An 18176-nucleotide genomic window follows, 5' to 3' on the forward strand; every position below is an offset into this window, starting at 1 on the left:
GATGCCCTCTAAAAAAATAAATAAATAATAAATAAATAAATAAATAAATAAAATTTAAACAACATGGAGTAGAGATTGCAGAAGAAGACATTCTCATCTGCAGCGAAGTTCAGAAGAAAGTGGCTGTGTGTCAGACTACTGAAGTTTTCTTTATGTCAGTGTTCTGACACAGAAAGGCTAGCAATGAAAAAAGAATGAATAAAACATAACCTAAGAAATTTATTATTCTGCTGGCAAAACCTGGCTCAGGAATATGGTGCTGTCTAGTTGTCTACATTGCTTCACTTAAATTGACTCATTGAGGAGCAGTTTACTGAGAATTTGATATGATGGCATAAACAGATATCACTGCACCTCTTTTTGGCTGTAAGTTCCCCATGAGTTGAAGGGCCTGGGGAAAAGTTCCTGAACTATGGATTGTCTGGAGGGCCCCATGGCCTGTGACAGGGTCTCTGGGTTGGAAAGATCAAGCACACGGATGACCAGGTGGACACCAGAGAGGAGAGAGTTCTTTGGCTCTGGGAGCCTGGGGAAAGATGCCCTATGACTTAGCTTGGCATGTAAGGCATGGAGGTACCATCTCTGAATAACCAAGAAGTGCGGTTACAGCAAACACTGGGGTTGAAGGTTGAGGCCCCTTATCCTCATTTTCTGAGCCCGTGGAAGACCTGGGGCTTTGCTCTATATAAGGAAGGGGAGGGGCCCACAGAACTGACTGATGCTGGACTTTTCATCAATCTCAGTATGTAGGACCTTCAACCATATTTAATTTCATTTAATGAAGTTATAAATGTGACCGTGTTTGCATCTAAGTATTGTGGAGTAACAAGCACATGTGAAAAACAATAGAATTTATAGACCAAAGTAGGAATTAGTTAAGGAATGAGTCCATTGGGGGATAAGGAAAATCACACTTCTCCTCTTTTTCTTTGGTGATAATCTATGTGGCAATAACATGTGAATCCCTACATACCATCATTTCTTTGTATGAGGGCTGTGTGTGTCTGTGCTGGAGAAATGCCCAGAAGGATGGGCACTTGACTCGACTCCCGGGACAACCTGAGCTGAAAGAGAGCCTCTGAGGAGCTTTGCTTCCCCTGCTCATTTTTGAGGAGAAACAAAGAAATAGGAAATTTCCCTGAGCAAAAGGAAAGGATCTTTCATGCGGACACCCAGCCCCAGAGCCGTCGACCTGGCTGTTCTCTTATCACACGCAGCGACGTGCTCCAGCTGAGAGAGAGCGTGCTTCAGGAAAACACAGCAGTGACACAGATAATGTACTGAGGGAAAAGGCCTGGGTCATTTGGGGTTACGGGTGGAGGGAGTACTTACATAAGGGTCAACTAAGGTATTGTTGCGAGGTTCTGGTGTTCTCTGTAGAAAAGAAAGACTGAGTGACAATATTGAATGTGGTTTTTCATTGATCACACATCTGAGCAGACTTCTTTCTGTAAAGGATTCATGCCACAGCCCTCCCTTTGTTTCAAATCTGCTTTTTTAGGTCTGGATGTCTAATTGCAGAATAAAGAAGCACGAAGTCGTTTTGTCAGTGACAGTTTGGCCCAATGCAAGCCCCATTCCCTAGATCGCAGACCTGAGGCAGGCCTTTGTGAAGCCACAGGGAGTCAGGCTCTGGACTCCACAGCTGGAGCTGCAGCTGCTACGAGAGCACCAGGCTGAGGACTGAACACCCACAGCTCCCGGCCACCACAGGGCTCAGAGCCCTGGACCCACGCAAGTGTCCCAGAGGAGACCTCCACCGCTGTCTGCAGCTTGCTTAGGGCACAGCCCCGCAGATCAGATGGGCCCAAGGCAGCTCTCCTCCCCAAAGCTAAGCCCCTGTCCACTTTACCCTGAGCCCCAGGGGCTTGCGTTAATCTTGGGCATCTGTGGGTTGACTTGGCTTCCTTCCAGTTTGGAAAAATGAGCATCTCAGTTTTTCCCTCTTACCCGGGGCAGAGAGGCCAGAGACAAGCCACCCAGTGTGATCCAAAGCCCAGCCATCTGGGAGGTGGCCAGGGCCTGTCTCTGAGTGGCTGAGAACCTCCCCCACCCCCTGACCCAGTACTTATTCTCCCATGTCAGATAATGAAGTTGAAGCAACCCTTTTAGTCTGTTGTTTTGGCATCCTTGTGCCACTGGCCAAGCACACCACCTGGCACTTAGTAGTTGCTCCACAGTTGTTTGTTGAATGAATACATATGTGCACAAAAAAGAACACGGTTGTCACTCGGGAGATGAGATGTGTTCAGCAGCCAGTGTGTGATCAGCTTGGAGTTTCATATCTTGGGTCTTGGAGCCCCTCAGCTATCGCCAGTGGGTTTAACGGGAAACTTATGAGCAGGGAAGCTGCCAACAGAACCACCTGCCGCTTGGCACTGACAGTGACACAAGGGAAAGAAGCGAAGAGGCCAGACAAGGAAAAGACCCTCTGGGAACTGAGCTGCAAGCCCAGAGGGCACCAAGAGAGGCCATGTGTGATGCAGGGGTAGGAGACAGCCAACTCCATGGTTAGCGCAGACGGAGTGCCCTAGGCCCCCAAGGACCAGGCAGACATGCTTACTCTTAATGAGCAGGACAAATACTGTCTCTTTCTCCAGAAAACCCACAGGATTGTGGAACCTAGTCACTGAATCTCTAGCACAAAGTTAGTGGAGCAGGAAGCCCCAGAAATGAGCTTGGCAAAGACGTGACTTACTGGTGTGGCGGAGAGGGCAGAGGTCACTGCTGTCAGAGGTTAGCAAAATAGAAGTTCTTCACCATATGGGTTTTTTCTCACACCCAGTCTTGGAGAGGCCTTGGAGGCCACCTACCTCCTGCCTTCCCTGGAATCCACATTGCATGGAAACTCCTGGCCCATGACCCCACACACTACTTTGAAGGAAAGAAACTCTCCCCTCACAGATGGCACTGAGGTCTGCAAAGTCCTCCTGGTGGGGCCACAGGGCCTCCACAAATTTGCCGGGTCAGCAGCCTCTCCCACAGGGCACATCTGCCTCCCAACCACTCCTTTCTCTAGGGTGTCATCTCCACAAAGGAAATACACTTTCCCGGGGGAAGAAGGACTCAGTGTGAGTGCGTGTGTGAGTGGGGAGGCGAGGGAAGATATAAAAGGGAGAGAATGTGATTTTGGTTGTCGGCCTCACCAGCTGACATACTGCTATGTATCCAATCCAACAGGGAATTCTCCTCTGTTAGACCAGCTGGAGTGACCATGGGACATTTCTGGGGAAATTTGCCACATTCCCATTTCATTAAAGCTAGAACTGAAAAAACGCAATGACCAGAACAGTCCGTGTTGCAAAGGCGATAAATCATGCCTTTCAAAATCCTGCTTTGCCAACTCCAGTACCCTCTTCAATGTTTAATTTTAAGACAGGATGGCATTCACATATTTTTCTAAACCAAACATGCCAGTTCTGTCTCATTTCCTATTTTTAAGGATTATTCCCACCCATCTCAAATGTTTTCATGCTCCAAGAAGTCCTGGCCTCACATACTGCAATGTTTGAAAGTGTCAAGTGCAAAAGCATCATGTTATAAAATCAAGTATCATCACAATTGGTTAATTTGGAAACTATAAAAAGGCCAGAGAGATGGGAGATCGACAAGAGGAGAGGTAAGACATTGGTGGAAGGTCATGTGATAATCACCTTTTTTCTTTTTCTTGATGGGTTTGGTAGAAATTCTTTCTGAAAGAGAAATGAGATTAATGTTGAGATTGGTTCTTGTTTGCACTTTGTGAGCTTGGTACTTGCAGCTGTCTGCCGGGTAAGCTGTATTGTCAACACAAATTCAAGGTGTCTTCCTGGAACATAACCTTCCTCTCCAAACAGGTTGCTCTCTGCTCTCCCGACTCAGCTTGAAAAACCGTGCCTTGTCCCTTGCTCTCCTTAGAAAGTCTTGCCATATTTTCCTTGCCAACCTCCTACACCCACCTCTTCCTTTCCTCTCCCCCCAGTACTTCTCTGGCTTGTGTCTTCATACCTCATGAACCACAGCTACTCCACTGGCACACCCCTGGTGAGTGACTGACAGGTGTCAGGCCCCATTAGCGGCCGTGGGCACACAAAGGTGTCCAGGCCTTGGGGGAATCTTAAAAGAGGGAAAGCGGGCATGTCATGGGTAAGGATGATGACGTGTAAACGGTGCTCTCAGAGCATTTTGGGATCTAGAGGTGCGTGAGGATGGTAGGCTGAATAATGGCCCCCCAGAGAAGTTCAGACTTGGGAATATGTAAACTTAGGTGGTAAAAGGGGCTTTACAGATGTAAATTAAGGACCTTGAAGTTCTGATTATCTGGGTGGGCCCAGTGGAATCACAGGAGTCCTTCTAAGAGGGAAGCAGGAAAGTCAGGGTAAGTAGTAAGAGATGTGATGCTGGAACAAGAGGTTGGAGGGATGCGAGGAAGGGGCCGTGAGCCATGGGAGACAAGGGCTTCTGGGAGCAGGAAAAGGCAAGGAACAGAGTCCCTCTGGAAGAGCCCAAAGGTCTGCCCTGCTGACACCTTGACCTGAGCCCAGTGACACTGATTTCAGACTTCTGGCCTCCAGCCTGTAAGAGGTCAGATTTGTAATGTTTGAAACCACTAAGTCTGTGCCAAGTTGTTCCAGCAGCAACAGGAGTCAAATGCAGCGAGTTTTGGAGGACTTCAGAGTGTGTTGTTCGAGCCAGACCTTGCAGGTTGAGTGGGGTCATGAGCCCCTAAAGTAACCCCTTGAGTGGAATGTTAGTACCAACATTTGCACTGTGATCTGGGCAAGGGGGCTCATGATGGTTTTCTGGACTCTGAGAAATCTGCTAATGCCTGAATTTGGTGAACTGTGACCTTACACCCTTGATTCAGACCCTTTGTCATTAGATACCTCAATAAGGACCTTCAGGGGCCATCCGCCACAGCGCAGGCTCAGCTTCCAGTTCTTGGATGATGCGTAGTTCCCTTCGATTTCGAATTCCCTGAGGGTGAACCACCTTCCGTCCTCAGTCTGTATGCACTTGTCCAAGACACCTGTGAGACCAGGACAAGCTGAGCTCCCTGTGTCTCCAGGGAGTGCCCTCAACTGTGAAAACCCCAGGACTCAGCCCCCCACCACTGGATCTGGGCCACCCACTTGGGCTCAGAATCAACAGCAGGAGAGCTGACTTTCCTCTCGGGGGCCCCACTGCGGCCTGAAAGGTGAGGGTGGGGGAGACTTCCTGCCTTGTGTGCACATTTCTTTGACTTTCATACAATGAGAAGAACAGTCATTACCAACATTTACTTTTAAAAAGTTCTTCACTATATTCAAAAGGGGAAAAAAATGAATGACTCTGAAGACTAACAAGCAGGATTCTTTCCCTTCTCTGAGACCCGATAGAGTCAGGCTGGGTTCAGACGGGGCAGATGAGGGCACACTGGTGGCCACATGGTGTCTGTCACCACAGTACATCTGTCTCGTCTGGCTCAACAGCTAATCATCCCGCTAACAGCCATCAATTATTTCTCATATTTTGGACTCATGGCTATTTTATGTTAAGAGTGATTATAGAACTATTATCAAGTGGGAAAAGTTAAATGATACATCTGCAATATAATCCTAGGACAAACATTTATACTTGTTGATGCCCAAAGAACTAGACTGTGTGTGTGCTTGGGAGGATTGATCATGACAGATTTGTACTGTACTTCAACAATTATGATTTGCAAAGTATTTTGTATCTATCTCATATTACTTTTAATATTTATTATACTATATCTTTTTTTTTCTTATAATAATACGGTGAGGAAGCTTTTATTATTATTCTGATTTTGTAGAGAAGGAAGTTCAGGATGAGAGAGACTGAGTAACTTGGCCCAAATGAAAGAGATGTTTTTGGTCAAGCTGAAACATGAATTCAGGTCTGGCTCTAAATTGTGTGCTCCTTCCAGTTAGTGTAAAGCTGTACAGAATTATAAGGACTGGGGCTCTAAATGCCATTGGATTTCTCGAATGTGTACAGTCTCTACCCTTCTCGAAGGTAGATGTTGAAGCACTTGCTCTTGTGTTGGGTGCTGGGCGGGCATCCTTTTCCTTGGTGGAAAGAGAAGGCTTGTAAGTTAATGTTTATTAATTTAAGAATGTGAAAATGCCATCTTTCCCCTCTCCCATGTGGGATGCTGTGCAGGAAAGACCCAATGGAGCAGATTTATGGCTGCTATCTTTCAAAAGATCTAAACTTCTGGTATGTGTGAGGAAGAAGGGGCTTGCATAACTAATCCTGATAAAACCCCTGGAATCCTAGGCTCCGGGCAGCTCCCCAAAAGACAGCCTTTCACATGTGTTGTCATAACTCATTGCTGGAGAATTAAATGCCTCTTGTGTGACTCCACTGGGAGAGGATTCTTGGAAGCTGGCTTCTGGTTTCCTTTGTATGTTGTCCCATTGCTGATTTTGCTTTGCATCCTTTCGATTTTAATAAATAAATCATAGCCAAGAGTTCACTATATGCTGAGTCCTATGAATATTTGTAATGAATCACCAGACCTGGGGCTGATCTTGGAGATCCCCGGCCCAGGTATCTACCCGTGAACAATGTATTACTCACATGGGCATTTTCTAGTTGAAAAGCGTAGAAGACCGTGAGACTCACCTTGTTTCATTTTCTCCTTATGTAAAATCCCCTTCACTTTGCCGCAGGTCACAGGAAGCTCAGGAAGTCTAAAATCCATATTTTTATCTCTGGGAATTCTTGGAACTGCAAGGGAGCATTATTTTTCTCATTCCATTCTCCTCTACAACTGTGCACCGTCCCCTCACCCATCTTGAGACCCTTCTTTTGTGACTTAAAGTGTATTGGAAGGATCCCCCCATGAGTAAGTCACATTTCTAAGTCCTTCCTTATGGCAGACTAGATACATGAAGATAATGACATTCTCCAAAATCACATGTAAAAGCCTTGTGTCAAAGGGTCTGAATTCCCAAGCTTTTTGGTCACAACTACTTAGTACACAGTGATTTTCCTCTGGCTGTTCTGAGGGAAATTTCTAGTCATATTACTACTTTGAAGTCATGTAAGTGGGGAAAAAAATCTTCAATTTTAGTTTTGCCCTCCAGTTTGGGGCATCAACTGAGAAACAAAGCAGGTCTGCAGCGGGGCCCAAGCAGGGCCAGTCTACCCTCTCTCCTTACTCTCTGCTTTGTGTCACTTCCCCTTCATGTCAGCTTTCTTTATGGCTGAAGGGGTCACCAGGGTGAGGCCCTCTAGAAGCAACCGTAACTTGCACAGGGAGAGGGCCTTTGCACACCCCATGGGTGGGACTGCCAGGATCTGATCCCACTGAGGCAGGTATTTAAAGTCTTCACATGCACTTCAGTAGCACTTGCTCCTGCCCTCTGGCCAACGTTGAGGGGGGTCCATTAAAGACACATTCGGGGGCTTCTGTCCAGATGGGAAGGGTGGGGGCTCCATGGTGATCCAAAGCCAGTTTCATTAGAGCTGTGGTGGGCTAGGAGGCCACTCAGTCTAATTCTTCCTACCCACTCACTTACAGAACAGGAAATTGAGGCAAAAAAGACTAAGTGACAAGCCAAAGTTGCACAATCAAAGGAGGCTTAGGAATTAGAACCTAGGTCTGGTGTTTACCACCCAGGGTTCCCATTGGTGGGCAACCTTGGCTCTCTATGTGGATAACAGAAGGGTCAGCTAAGTATCATGTGAGTCACACACTTTATACTTTTACTTTATATTTCCCTCCCCCAAAGATGTCAGTGCAATGAAGGGGGCCCTGCCAGGGCCCAGGGAAGCCTGGGGCCTCCTTCAGACTGACCAGCTAATCAGTGGAGGATGTTGTCCTCAGCCTGTCACGTTGTCAAACTAAGGCTGATGAGTATCCTAAGGTTTGTTACCGGCTCCTTATGTCAATTAAGAAAGTTGATCACTTACAACACTCAGTGTAAAATAAGAATTTAGATGCTTAATTACTTGAAGTGTATTAATTATTTCTTTTTACCTCTTCTTCTGATTTTTTTCAAAGACCCAGTGTTGACAGGTTTTCTCCCTGAGGAAATAGAAAAAGAACATAAATCTCTCATATTTATAGTATGACATTGCAAATAGTCTTTTACAAAAACACCATTCAAACATAACTTTTCTGTCTTGTACTTCCAAGAAAACGAAAACAGCAAATGCCGAGATTGGAAGTTAGGGACATTTTCTGTAAAGAGCCAGACAGTAAATATTTAAGGCCCATCATTGCTGTTGTGATTGCTCAACTCTGCCGTTGTGTTGTGAAAGCTTCCATAATACGTAAGTGAAAAGATGTGGCTGTGGCTCTCTTCCAACAAAATTTATTTACGAAACATTCAATGGACTGGATTTGCCCTGTGGGCCAAAATTTCCTGAATCCTGGCCTAGCCTATATTACAAAGATGATTCTTAACTGAGATTCATTCTATATTTCTTTTACTAATATCTCCAAGTCATTCCAAATAATTTTGAAGCAGCATTTTATGTATTTCCCAAGCAACACGGTGGGAAGAATAGTGAAGTTAAGACATCTGTTGCGAGCTTACTGTGTGCCGGAACTATCACTAGATTTTGTCTCTATTAACTTCATCCATAGAACAGACCGATCAGACTGATCCTTAGGACAAACTAATACTATCATCATTTTACAAGAGAGGAAATCAATGCACACAGATAAAAATACAAATTAAGTAAAGGTGTGGAAGATTTCCTTTGAAAAAGAGACAGAGAGAAAAGGCAGTACTGTAAAATCATGGGGGAGACCTCAGGGTGGATTTTACCATTAACTGGTCAGATACCTGCCATGAACTTAAACTTGAAAGATTTTTGTACTGAAAATGGTGGTGAAAATGAGGAAGGACTTCAAAAATAATCTGAAGGGGAACTTATAGAAGTTGTTGCCCAAGTTCCTAGAAACAGATCTAAAGGTCTTAAAATGATCTTCGAAATGATGCACTGTTACTCCTGCCCTCCTAGTCAGGGATGTGGGGAATCCGTTAAAGATTTGGGAAATTCATTAGACACTCCTTGGGTTCCCTGGTTACAATGCAGAAGAGAAACCTGCCCACGGCCCCAGTCCAGGGGTCGATCCACAAGATGCGAAGGTGTATGTGAAGGTGGGATGGGCCTGGGAGGGCAGTCCGTTTATAATTATTTGTCTCATTTTGTTTTACTTTACAGTTGGGTAAACTGAGGCAGAAGAGGTGAAATGACAGACCCAAGTCTAAACAGTTCCCTGAGGGTGATGGACGCAAGGAAAGATGGCCACATCACTTGTGAGTAACACGGTGTGTTCTTCGGCTACAACTCTTTCCAGCCTCGAGAGCTGTCAGCGCAGCAGCAGCTATGCTGTGGTGGGCCTGGGCTCTGGGTTCTGGTTGCAGATTCATCCCCAAGTTACTTGTTGGTGGTAGTATCATCTTTCTATCTCTGTCAAGATTTTGGAAAGTGACTAAATCTGATGTATTTCTCAACAGTTAGTATTGCTACCTAAAGCAATTATGGAAATATGTTGTTAAAAGCACAGAACAAAGCATGCACATTAAGGTGTTAAGTTATTGCAAATGTATTTTCTTTTTCTTTTCTTTTTTTTACCTCTTGGTCTGTTTCTTGTCCACGAGGCTCTGTTACTCTGAGTTTGGGTTCTATGTCCGCCTCTCTTTCCCATGAAGAAAATAGGAAAATAGGAAAATGCTAAAATATAAAATATAAAAATTTTTATTCTATTTAGCCACAAATGATGTGGCTGTGCCTCCTCATGTCAATCACCCTTAGGTAACCATGTAGACGTGGGTCTGTCACCTCACCTCTTCTGCCTCAGTTTACCCAACTGTAAAGTAAAACAAAGTGAGATAAATAATAAAATATAAAGCATAAAAATGCTGAAAAGTTATGCTGAATACAATAGTGCTTTAATAATTCCATTTTAGTTTAAAGTTTTAACAACCTAATGCACAAAGGAAAATATATAACCCATAGCTTTGCACTTACCAAACCTTGGATGGTTAACCTGGATTCATTCTGATTTCATATTCTTTACCCTCAGACTAATCTAAATTCATTTATGTCTACATTAACAATTAAAAAAGGAATTTAAGACAGTTTCATTTCTTGTATCTTAAGAAACACAGTGAGAGGAGTAATACTGAGACCTAACAGTGGTTATATGATTATTATATGCCTGATACAACTACAAGACCCTTACATCTACTAATTTATTTATGAGACAGTTACCTTTACTCTCCCCATTATCCATGAAGAGACTGAAGCATCCAGAAATTTAAAAATTAAGTGAAGCAATGCAGTCTTCTGTTCGAGAGACAGGAATCCAGGGCAACAATGCAAGAACTTGGCTTGTCTAGAGAGACATGGTGTGAGCTACACAAATGAAATGCTAGCTGTTATCTTAGCCTTGATGAGGGCTTTGGGGCTGAAAACAGTGCAAGTGAGCAAAGACCTTGACCACATGGGTTCTGGCAAAAAATTAGGATCTAAGGAACTATCTGAGAAAATATTGCCCAAGGGGAATTTATAGGAATAGAAGTTCAAGCCCTAGAAACCTTTAGTGTTAAAGGTATTGAAGAAGGGCTCATTGAAACCCTAACTCAGGGGATTATGCTCTTGGGTTCATCAGGCAATGCGGTGTGGGTGGGAAGAGGGTGAGGCCTGTGCAGAGGCAGCCTCTGGGCGCCACGTTCAAACATGCCGATCTGCGAGGCAGGGCCACGAAGAGCTCGGCCTTCCTCTCGTCCTCCCTCCTTCTCTCTCTCTGTCTTTCTCTCTTCCTTCTTTTTTTCTTCAGTTCTACAGCTAGACCGCAATTTGGGCTTATTCAGCCAAAGATATCTTAGAAAAACACACCGTCTTTTTCTGTCCCTCTGTTTTTCCTGGTACTGCTGGATTCACCTTTATTCAAATCTGTTGAGGCCAAATGAATTAAAGGTATAAAAGTCGTCTAGTTCAGCTTACCAGAGCTCTCCTCCCTAGCAGATTTGGTGCTTAAGATCTGCTAATTATACAGAGGTACTGGGTTTTCCTTAATAATTGTTGTTTGTGAATTTTCTTGCTCAAATACCCCCACAGGAAGTAGAGTGGCTGTTCTTAGGTTCCCTGTCCAAATACTGTCCATTGACATCACAGACTTGCTATAGAAGTTGAGTAAAATGCTCTTCTCTTAGGGCGTGTGAGGAGGCTCTAGCCTCCAGTAATCGATCTGTGTCTCCAGGAGTATGGGGGAGGCAGAGACATTTAAAGACTCCAAGCTGGAAGGGTAGGGAGGGTGACTACACTGGGAGCCAGCTAAACGCCCACTAGGAGGGCTGTGAAGAGGTGTGCAAAAGGAGGCGAACTGCCCACGCTGCTCCTGTCATAATGGCCAGTTTTGAAGCTCGTATACTTCACCCCAAATGGGTACCTTGAAGAAAGACTGAGTTTTAGTGACCGTTAGTATAGATGTGGTCTGGTTCATAAGGAAGCTGTGGAAGGTTCGGGAGTGTGCGACGGGTACAGAGAGCATGGATAAGGAAGCGTGGGGAATCTGTGACGATGACGTCTGGTAAACAGAAAGTGGATAAAGAACGGTCATCACTATTTGTAAATAAAAGCAAGAGTGTGGAGAGTATTGGCCTTTAAGTAATAATGCTTATGAAGTATTATATAAGATGTAATCTTTCAAAAAAGATATGAACATCCTCCCCTAAGTTCTGAACAAATCATTCACATAATGTTTTTAGGTGAAGACAAGAAAGAAAATCTGAAAATAAAAATATAGGGGATCTCAAGCTGATTCAGATTTCAGCAAGAAGATGGGAAGCTGTAGTACAAAAATCTGTGTGCACCTTCTTTTACTGTTTTTATTCTAGGTAAGATCCTTTTCAGGCTCTTCTCTATTTCTGACAACAAAATTGAACTCTATGGGTTCATATTTCTTGTAACGCTAACTAATGAAATTCCAGAGATTAGATTTTAAAAATGAAAAATCTTTATAACTAACAAGGAATTATGGAAAGAGATGGAGGGGAAGTCCCCTCAACCCCAAGCTGTGGAAGGACAGAGTATTCTGTGCCATACGACTAATTAAAGATTTATGATTTGACAAGATGTTAAATTGAGAAATTTCATAATAAGATTAAGTCCTGTTCTGTACAATATGGAGATATGTCTCTTGTAATCGTCATCAATTTGTCTGTTCTCTGTTAAAAAAATTTGTCCTTGGAAAAGTTATTTGGGTCTTGTAAAATTCCCCCAAATTAGAAATTATCACTACTTCTCATGAACCCAATTTCCACAGAAAACTTAGTTCTGATTGTCTTGATAATTTGGGGACACAGTCATACTATTTTAAGTGACATCTGGATCCCTAAACTGCATAAAAGCTTGTAAGATTTTATATGGAACAGAAAAAGATCCTTGGCATTGTGACTTCCTCACATGCAAGTAGGTAATAAAATGACCATAGATTTTTCTATTTAAATAGAGATTTTGAGAGACTTGTCTCATTTAAATTCACAGCAGCTATTATGTAATAGGAAAAAAAAAAAGATATTCATTAGCAACAAATTTATACAACATATAAAACTTTAAAAAAATGTAAGAAAATTCTTAGTGAAAGAACATTAAATAAGACATGAATAAATGGGTAAAAGTTTCTGTTCTCCCCAGTTAACCTGCAAATTCACTGCATTTCTAATCAGAGTTCCAATAAACGTGGGAAGGAGGTGGGGGGAATCATCTTGAGTTGATTCTAAAATTCACCTCCAGTGAGTCAGGATGGCGCTGCCTCTGGGTTCTCCTTTCTTTTCTGTATCCCTTCAATTGCAAAAGAAAACCGAGTAGCTAGGTAAAGGCCCTGTATGATCAAAGTGGCAATTCACATCATGATGTAATAATGTAGGGAATATTTTTACATTGCCATTTCCCATATGCACAGGGAGGCAAAACCCACAGGATTATAGATGTCAACATTAAAAATGACCAGGTACTTCAAACATTTGACTCTAGAATCAAATATAGAAAACTATCTTTAAAATCTTCAGCTAGAAATGGCCGTTATAAATATGATGGGAAACCCAAGAATCAGAGAAAAAAAGAGCTGGCAAATTTGACTACCTAAACATTTATAACTTTGCGAAGACAAAAGATTACCTTAACAAACCTTAAAGAAAAACAAACGGGATAACATATTAGCAACATATACAACTAGGGTTTAACAAATGTGTCATATTAGGATTTCTACATTCATTCAGCAGTGCCAGAAAAAGAAAAACACCACAGGAAACTGACAGCATTCTGAGACAGAGTTCCATGATGAAGAAAAATGAATGACCAATAACAAATGAAAAATGCTCAACCCACTAGAAATGAAAACTGTGTGTTAAAAGCACCCTTAAATAAGACTATTTATTGTTCAATTGAAAATGCTAAATATTTCTGTTGTCTAGATATGATATATTAATTTTAAAAAGCAAGAAAAGGAACAGTATGCACAGAATTACCTTACTAAGAGAAATGAAAATCTATTTGAAAATGTATTAATACATGCATCGAAGAATTCTGGAAAGATATGCACCAATGTCTATAAGAAACATATATTTTAAAAACAATAAAAACCAACATGAAGGTCTGAGCATCTTTGAAAAAAATAGTTACTTTAAAAGGCATGCATTTTTTGTCTTCTGAAAGATACAGAAAATAACAATAATAAATGTTAGCATTGAAAAATAGTTCATTTGTAACATAAAAATCAAGTCAATTCTTAATTCATTCTTACTTTTTTTCCCATGGTGCGTTCCCAAAGTAGAATTGTTTCCATTATCCATGGTATCTAGGCAGTAATAAACAGTGGTCAGAGAACTATAATTTATAGCTAAAAGTTACAGATCTTATGATTGTAATTTCCAGATTCACATTGTGGAAGGTTTGAGTTTGTAATGATGTTCCTTCTAAAGGAACCACATAGGTACTGAATTCATATCTAAGGTGTTGCTTTGTTTCTCTGAGACTTTGAGGAAGTTCTTAATGACTTAAGTGCCTCGGTTACTTCATTTGGAATGAGGAGAGCAACTGTTACCCTGTTCAGGCCTTAAATTTTTTATGAAGATAAAATAAGATGTTGTTTGCAAGTGTTAGTAAGAAATCACCATACAAATCAATATTTGCCGGAGGGCATCCTTCAAAACTATACATCGAGTTTGAGAATAGTTATCTGAGGTCTTTTTTCCTGACAGGTCGCAGGACCATCTGTCCTTTGAGGTCTTTCCAAGGTTGTGACAAAGTAACACTGTTGTTATCTGCCAACAGAAGAACACTTGGATTTCTTTGTTCCACAGACAGGGGTGGAAGTCACTATATAAATCTGACACTTCAGTATTAATGTGCTAATACAGTACTCAAGGTACTGCCATTTTTACCAATGGATTTCTACGACAGCTTCCATGTATAATCAACAGGGCTGATCCTGTTAAACAGCTTATAAAGGTCTCTTGCTTCCCTGCAGTTCCCAAAAGGGTCAGATCAGACTAACACAGAGAATGGGATTTGGGCGTGGGCTGATCCTTCCTTTTCAAAGTGTGCTCAGAGGCAAGGGCAGCAGGAAATGGAGCTCTGACTACAGACCCCTGACACCCGGCAGCCAGGGCCCTGGGACCCTCGCCTTCCAACTCTCGTCTCCTCCCGCCTGGTGAGCTGTCCGATGTTCTCCTTGACTCTGACCCCCTACCCCATACCCACGGTTTGTGGTAGCCACTGAACCACCTCTACAATAAGGCCCTTGGGCCGCCTTACCCATCACGTCAGAGGCTTGGCTACTTTCCGTCCTTGCTCCTTGGCCTCTTGGCACTCCTTCTGAGAAACACATGACACAGGAACACTTCTTGTTTTCATGTCTTTGTAGCTCTGCTCCTAGGTTATGATTTGTAAAGAGTTTTCATTTGCACCCCCTCCTTCCCACTGACCTTCCTTTCCCCCCTCCTACATCGAAGCATGGCCCCAACACGGAAATATTTCTTTTATTGCTCCTCCTTGTCTCTGTCCCTTCCTTTCAGTCTTTTTTTTTCTTTTCACCAAATCACTATCATTTTCTAATTTCCCATTATATGCTTCTCTCATTCATTCATTGGTGACATTTTGTGCATTACTTTCATATTTACTTTTATGTGAAATGTTGTTTATTAAGTTTATATGAATACACATATGTGTATATGTAGAATTAAATTAATGACATAATTTTTGTAAATATTTTATATAAATGCTATAATAAACTAACTTTGCCAAATTTCCAAATGTTGGACTACAGAAAGTGAAAAATTTTTTCTCACCCTCTCAACAAATGTGCTAAGCTTTTTCATGTGCCAGGTGCTGAGATGGACACTGCTGATAACACAGGGCACAAGCATTGGTTCTTGTCAATCTTATGAGCACCCAGGGAATTGACACACAAATGAGTGAATATATTGACATATGAAGAGTGTTAGGACACAGATCATGCAGTGAACTCTGGGGAGGCAGGCCAACGCAAGAACTAGCCTCTGATGAGCGCATAGGGGGATCACAGAGGCAGGAGTCAGCTAGATTAGGTAGGAAGGAGTCAAGACAATGACTTCAAATGGATGCAGAGGCATGTGCAGAGATCTAGACTCAGTGAACTCAAGTAACCAAAAGGAGTTTAGCATGTTCGAGCACGGAGTGAGAGAATGAGGGGCAACAGTGAGGATGGAGAAAGAGGCAGGAGGTCTGAGGTAGGTGGCTTTGGAAGACTTAGTCCTAAAGGAAATTAAAGAACTGGATTTTATGAAGGAAGCAGCATGCAGATGTATGCATTTTTGAAAGATCATTTTAACTAAATTACTTAGGATACATTTGGTGGGATCAAGACTACAAGGAGGACAAACAGGAGCCTGTAGCTTTAGCTCAGTTGTGAAGTCATGTAGATGTAGATTAGAGTGACAGCATGGGAATGGTGATAAATGGACAGACTGGAGACATTTAAAAGGATGAACTGATAGAGTGAGGTGGCAGATGGGGTATATCAATTGAGGAGTCAGTGGTGTTATGAATGAGAATTTCAACTTGAAAGCATGGGGCAATTATTAGTTTGTTTTGGCGATAGAGAACCCTGGAGGAGCAGATGCTGGCTTAGGGGGAAAGATGATGTGCTCAGTTTTAGGAGTGTTAATTTTGAACATCTTGATAGACATCTAAGTGGAGAAGGCTAGGACCTTCAGAACTTTGGACAGAGGTCTTTCTGCCACTCGGATGAATGAGTTTAGATACTGAGCAGACGGGGCTGGGCTGGTTATATATGTTTAAGAACCTTTAAGTTGTGGGTAGTGATGGATGCTATGAGTGGATGAAATGCCCCAGTGAGGAATTGTAATCTGAGTCAGTTAGAGGGGACACTTTGATACCTGGGGACTCATTACCCTGAAAAATTACTGCTACTGTGAACCACCTCTTGTGCCAACGTTTCCTTCATCTCATGATCATTTCAGATCTCACAATTTCCATCTCTCTCCTCTCCCCTTAACACCCTCTCTCTACTGTTTTCCTCTCATCTTTTAGCTCTCTCTCTGCCTAGTTCTCTTTGCAGCTTCTCTTTACTCCTCTCCACTTATTAACCCATCCATGTATGTGTCTCAGTCTATTTTTCTATGTTTCTATCTCTGGATCTAGTTTTGTTATTGAAGTAATCCTCTTTCTACTGTCACTTTGCTTTCTGCTTTCTCTTTGATTCTAGTCTGTTTCTCTCAGTCTTATCTTGATCGTTTGGCTGTTTACAATTACAATCTTTGTCTTTATCTGTATTTTCTTCATCTATATTCACCTTCCTCTCAGAGATTCCTACTTTCATCATCACCAAATGCCTGCTCCTTTGTCACTGACTCCCCTATCGAACACTATTACTCTTGCCAGGTCCCTGTGAACTTTCTACATTACAAACCTGTCAAGTTAGCCATGGACTTTACTACCATGTTTCTGGCACAACTTCTGAGAGGTATCTTGAAAATCATCACTCTTACCTCACAAAAATCCCCAATCTGGTGATATTGAGACTCCACATCTACTTGGAAAAACTTGAAACTTACTCAGATATCTTTTCATTTGGAGACCCAGGCTATCTTTCCATTCTTTCTCCTTACATTATCCACTGAGTGTCTCCTTGCTCCTTTCAGGAGCCCCACTCTTCTTTCTCCTGGCTCTCTCAAGCCTGTTGAAAGCAGTTCAGGTCTGTGCACAAGTCTGTGTGTGTAGGAATGTGCATGTGTTTGTGTGTGCACGTACATGAAATGTTTTTGGGGAGAGACAAGGTAAAGAAGGAAGAACTTTTCCTCTGTGCAGATAGGAAAACAAAGATAATTTATAACTGGCTTCACCATCACATGCTAACAGGCTGGCATCTCTTCTGACCTTTTTCCTCTATTCATCTGAAGAGCTTTGAATTCACAGGACAATGAAGGGAAATAAGGAAATGACCTACTCTAGACAGTGACCAGCAAACACACTTCAAGGTGGTCGTGCTCATGTGTGTTCATTGCTCAGATGAGCTGAGAAAACACCTACTCTAGTAATTACACCTTCTGTCCAACAGGGATTTGCTCTGTCACCTTTTCTATCTAGCCACACCTGTCCTCTTCATGTCTCAATTTTCTGCCCACTGCCCTGCACATTTCCATTCTGTCATTGATTCTGCGAGCTTCTCCCTGATTTCTCTGGTTCTCCATGTTACTTTCTCTCTTTTCATCAATGACGATGCTTGTAATTTCTGTTCCTTTTTATTTCTCTACCCTTGGCTCTATCCATCTAGGTATTTTGTATATCTAAGAGCTTGCTCCATTCCTACCCTCTTTGGCTCCTCATGATTTTCATTTTTATATCAATCTATCATCTATTATCTATCTATATCTTTCCAATATCCACACCAATATAGGTGGTTATATATCCACCAACATATTATATACTTGTCAAGTAAGTTTTCTTATATCAGGCATGGATACGTTCCACTGGGCATATGCCAGGTCCCTGGTACCTCCTCTTTGGGTTTTGATTATGTGACTCAGCTTTTATCTTCCTGCCTGTTACTTACAACAGTCACCCTTTTAGACCCTTATACATTTGTACATCTTTTTCGTTATCCCAAAATGGGAATAGCAGAGTTAGCCTGTCTAAGACTTAAGGATTTTGTGATGACAAAGTAA

The 18176-nt window shown here is 42.4% G+C and overlaps 1 protein-coding gene across 12 annotated transcripts in view; it reads right to left on the reverse strand.

Annotated features, from left to right (window-relative positions):
- Positions 1 to 18176, reverse strand: part of SP100 (SP100 nuclear antigen) — a 65781-nt gene that overhangs the window by 5068 nt on the left and 42537 nt on the right. For 10 of the 12 annotated variants that reach the window (XR_012123472.1, XM_036997826.2, XM_036997827.2 and 7 more), the window contains 8 exons: positions 14767 to 14883; positions 13754 to 13807; positions 9580 to 9678; positions 7970 to 8017; positions 6610 to 6714; positions 4866 to 5008; positions 3654 to 3692; positions 1333 to 1374 (listed from right to left, as the gene is read on the reverse strand). Coding sequence is in view for 10 of the 12 variants with exons in the window: in XM_036997826.2 (XP_036853721.2) it covers positions 1333 to 1374; positions 3654 to 3692; positions 4866 to 5008; positions 6610 to 6714; positions 7970 to 8017; positions 9580 to 9678; positions 13754 to 13807; positions 14767 to 14883 (647 nt within the window). In the remaining 2 variants the exon portion in view is untranslated. Of the gene's footprint in view, positions 1 to 1332; positions 1377 to 3653; positions 3693 to 4865; positions 5009 to 6609; positions 6715 to 7969; positions 8018 to 9579; positions 9679 to 13753; positions 13808 to 14766; positions 14884 to 18176 lie in introns of all 12 variants that reach the window. The other 2 variants (XR_005055769.2, XM_036997824.2) reach the window with 2 other exon arrangements.

This window comes from Manis javanica, chromosome 12, assembly GCF_040802235.1.
Source record: "Manis javanica isolate MJ-LG chromosome 12, MJ_LKY, whole genome shotgun sequence".
NCBI classification, from domain to species: Eukaryota; Metazoa; Chordata; class Mammalia; order Pholidota; family Manidae; genus Manis; species Manis javanica.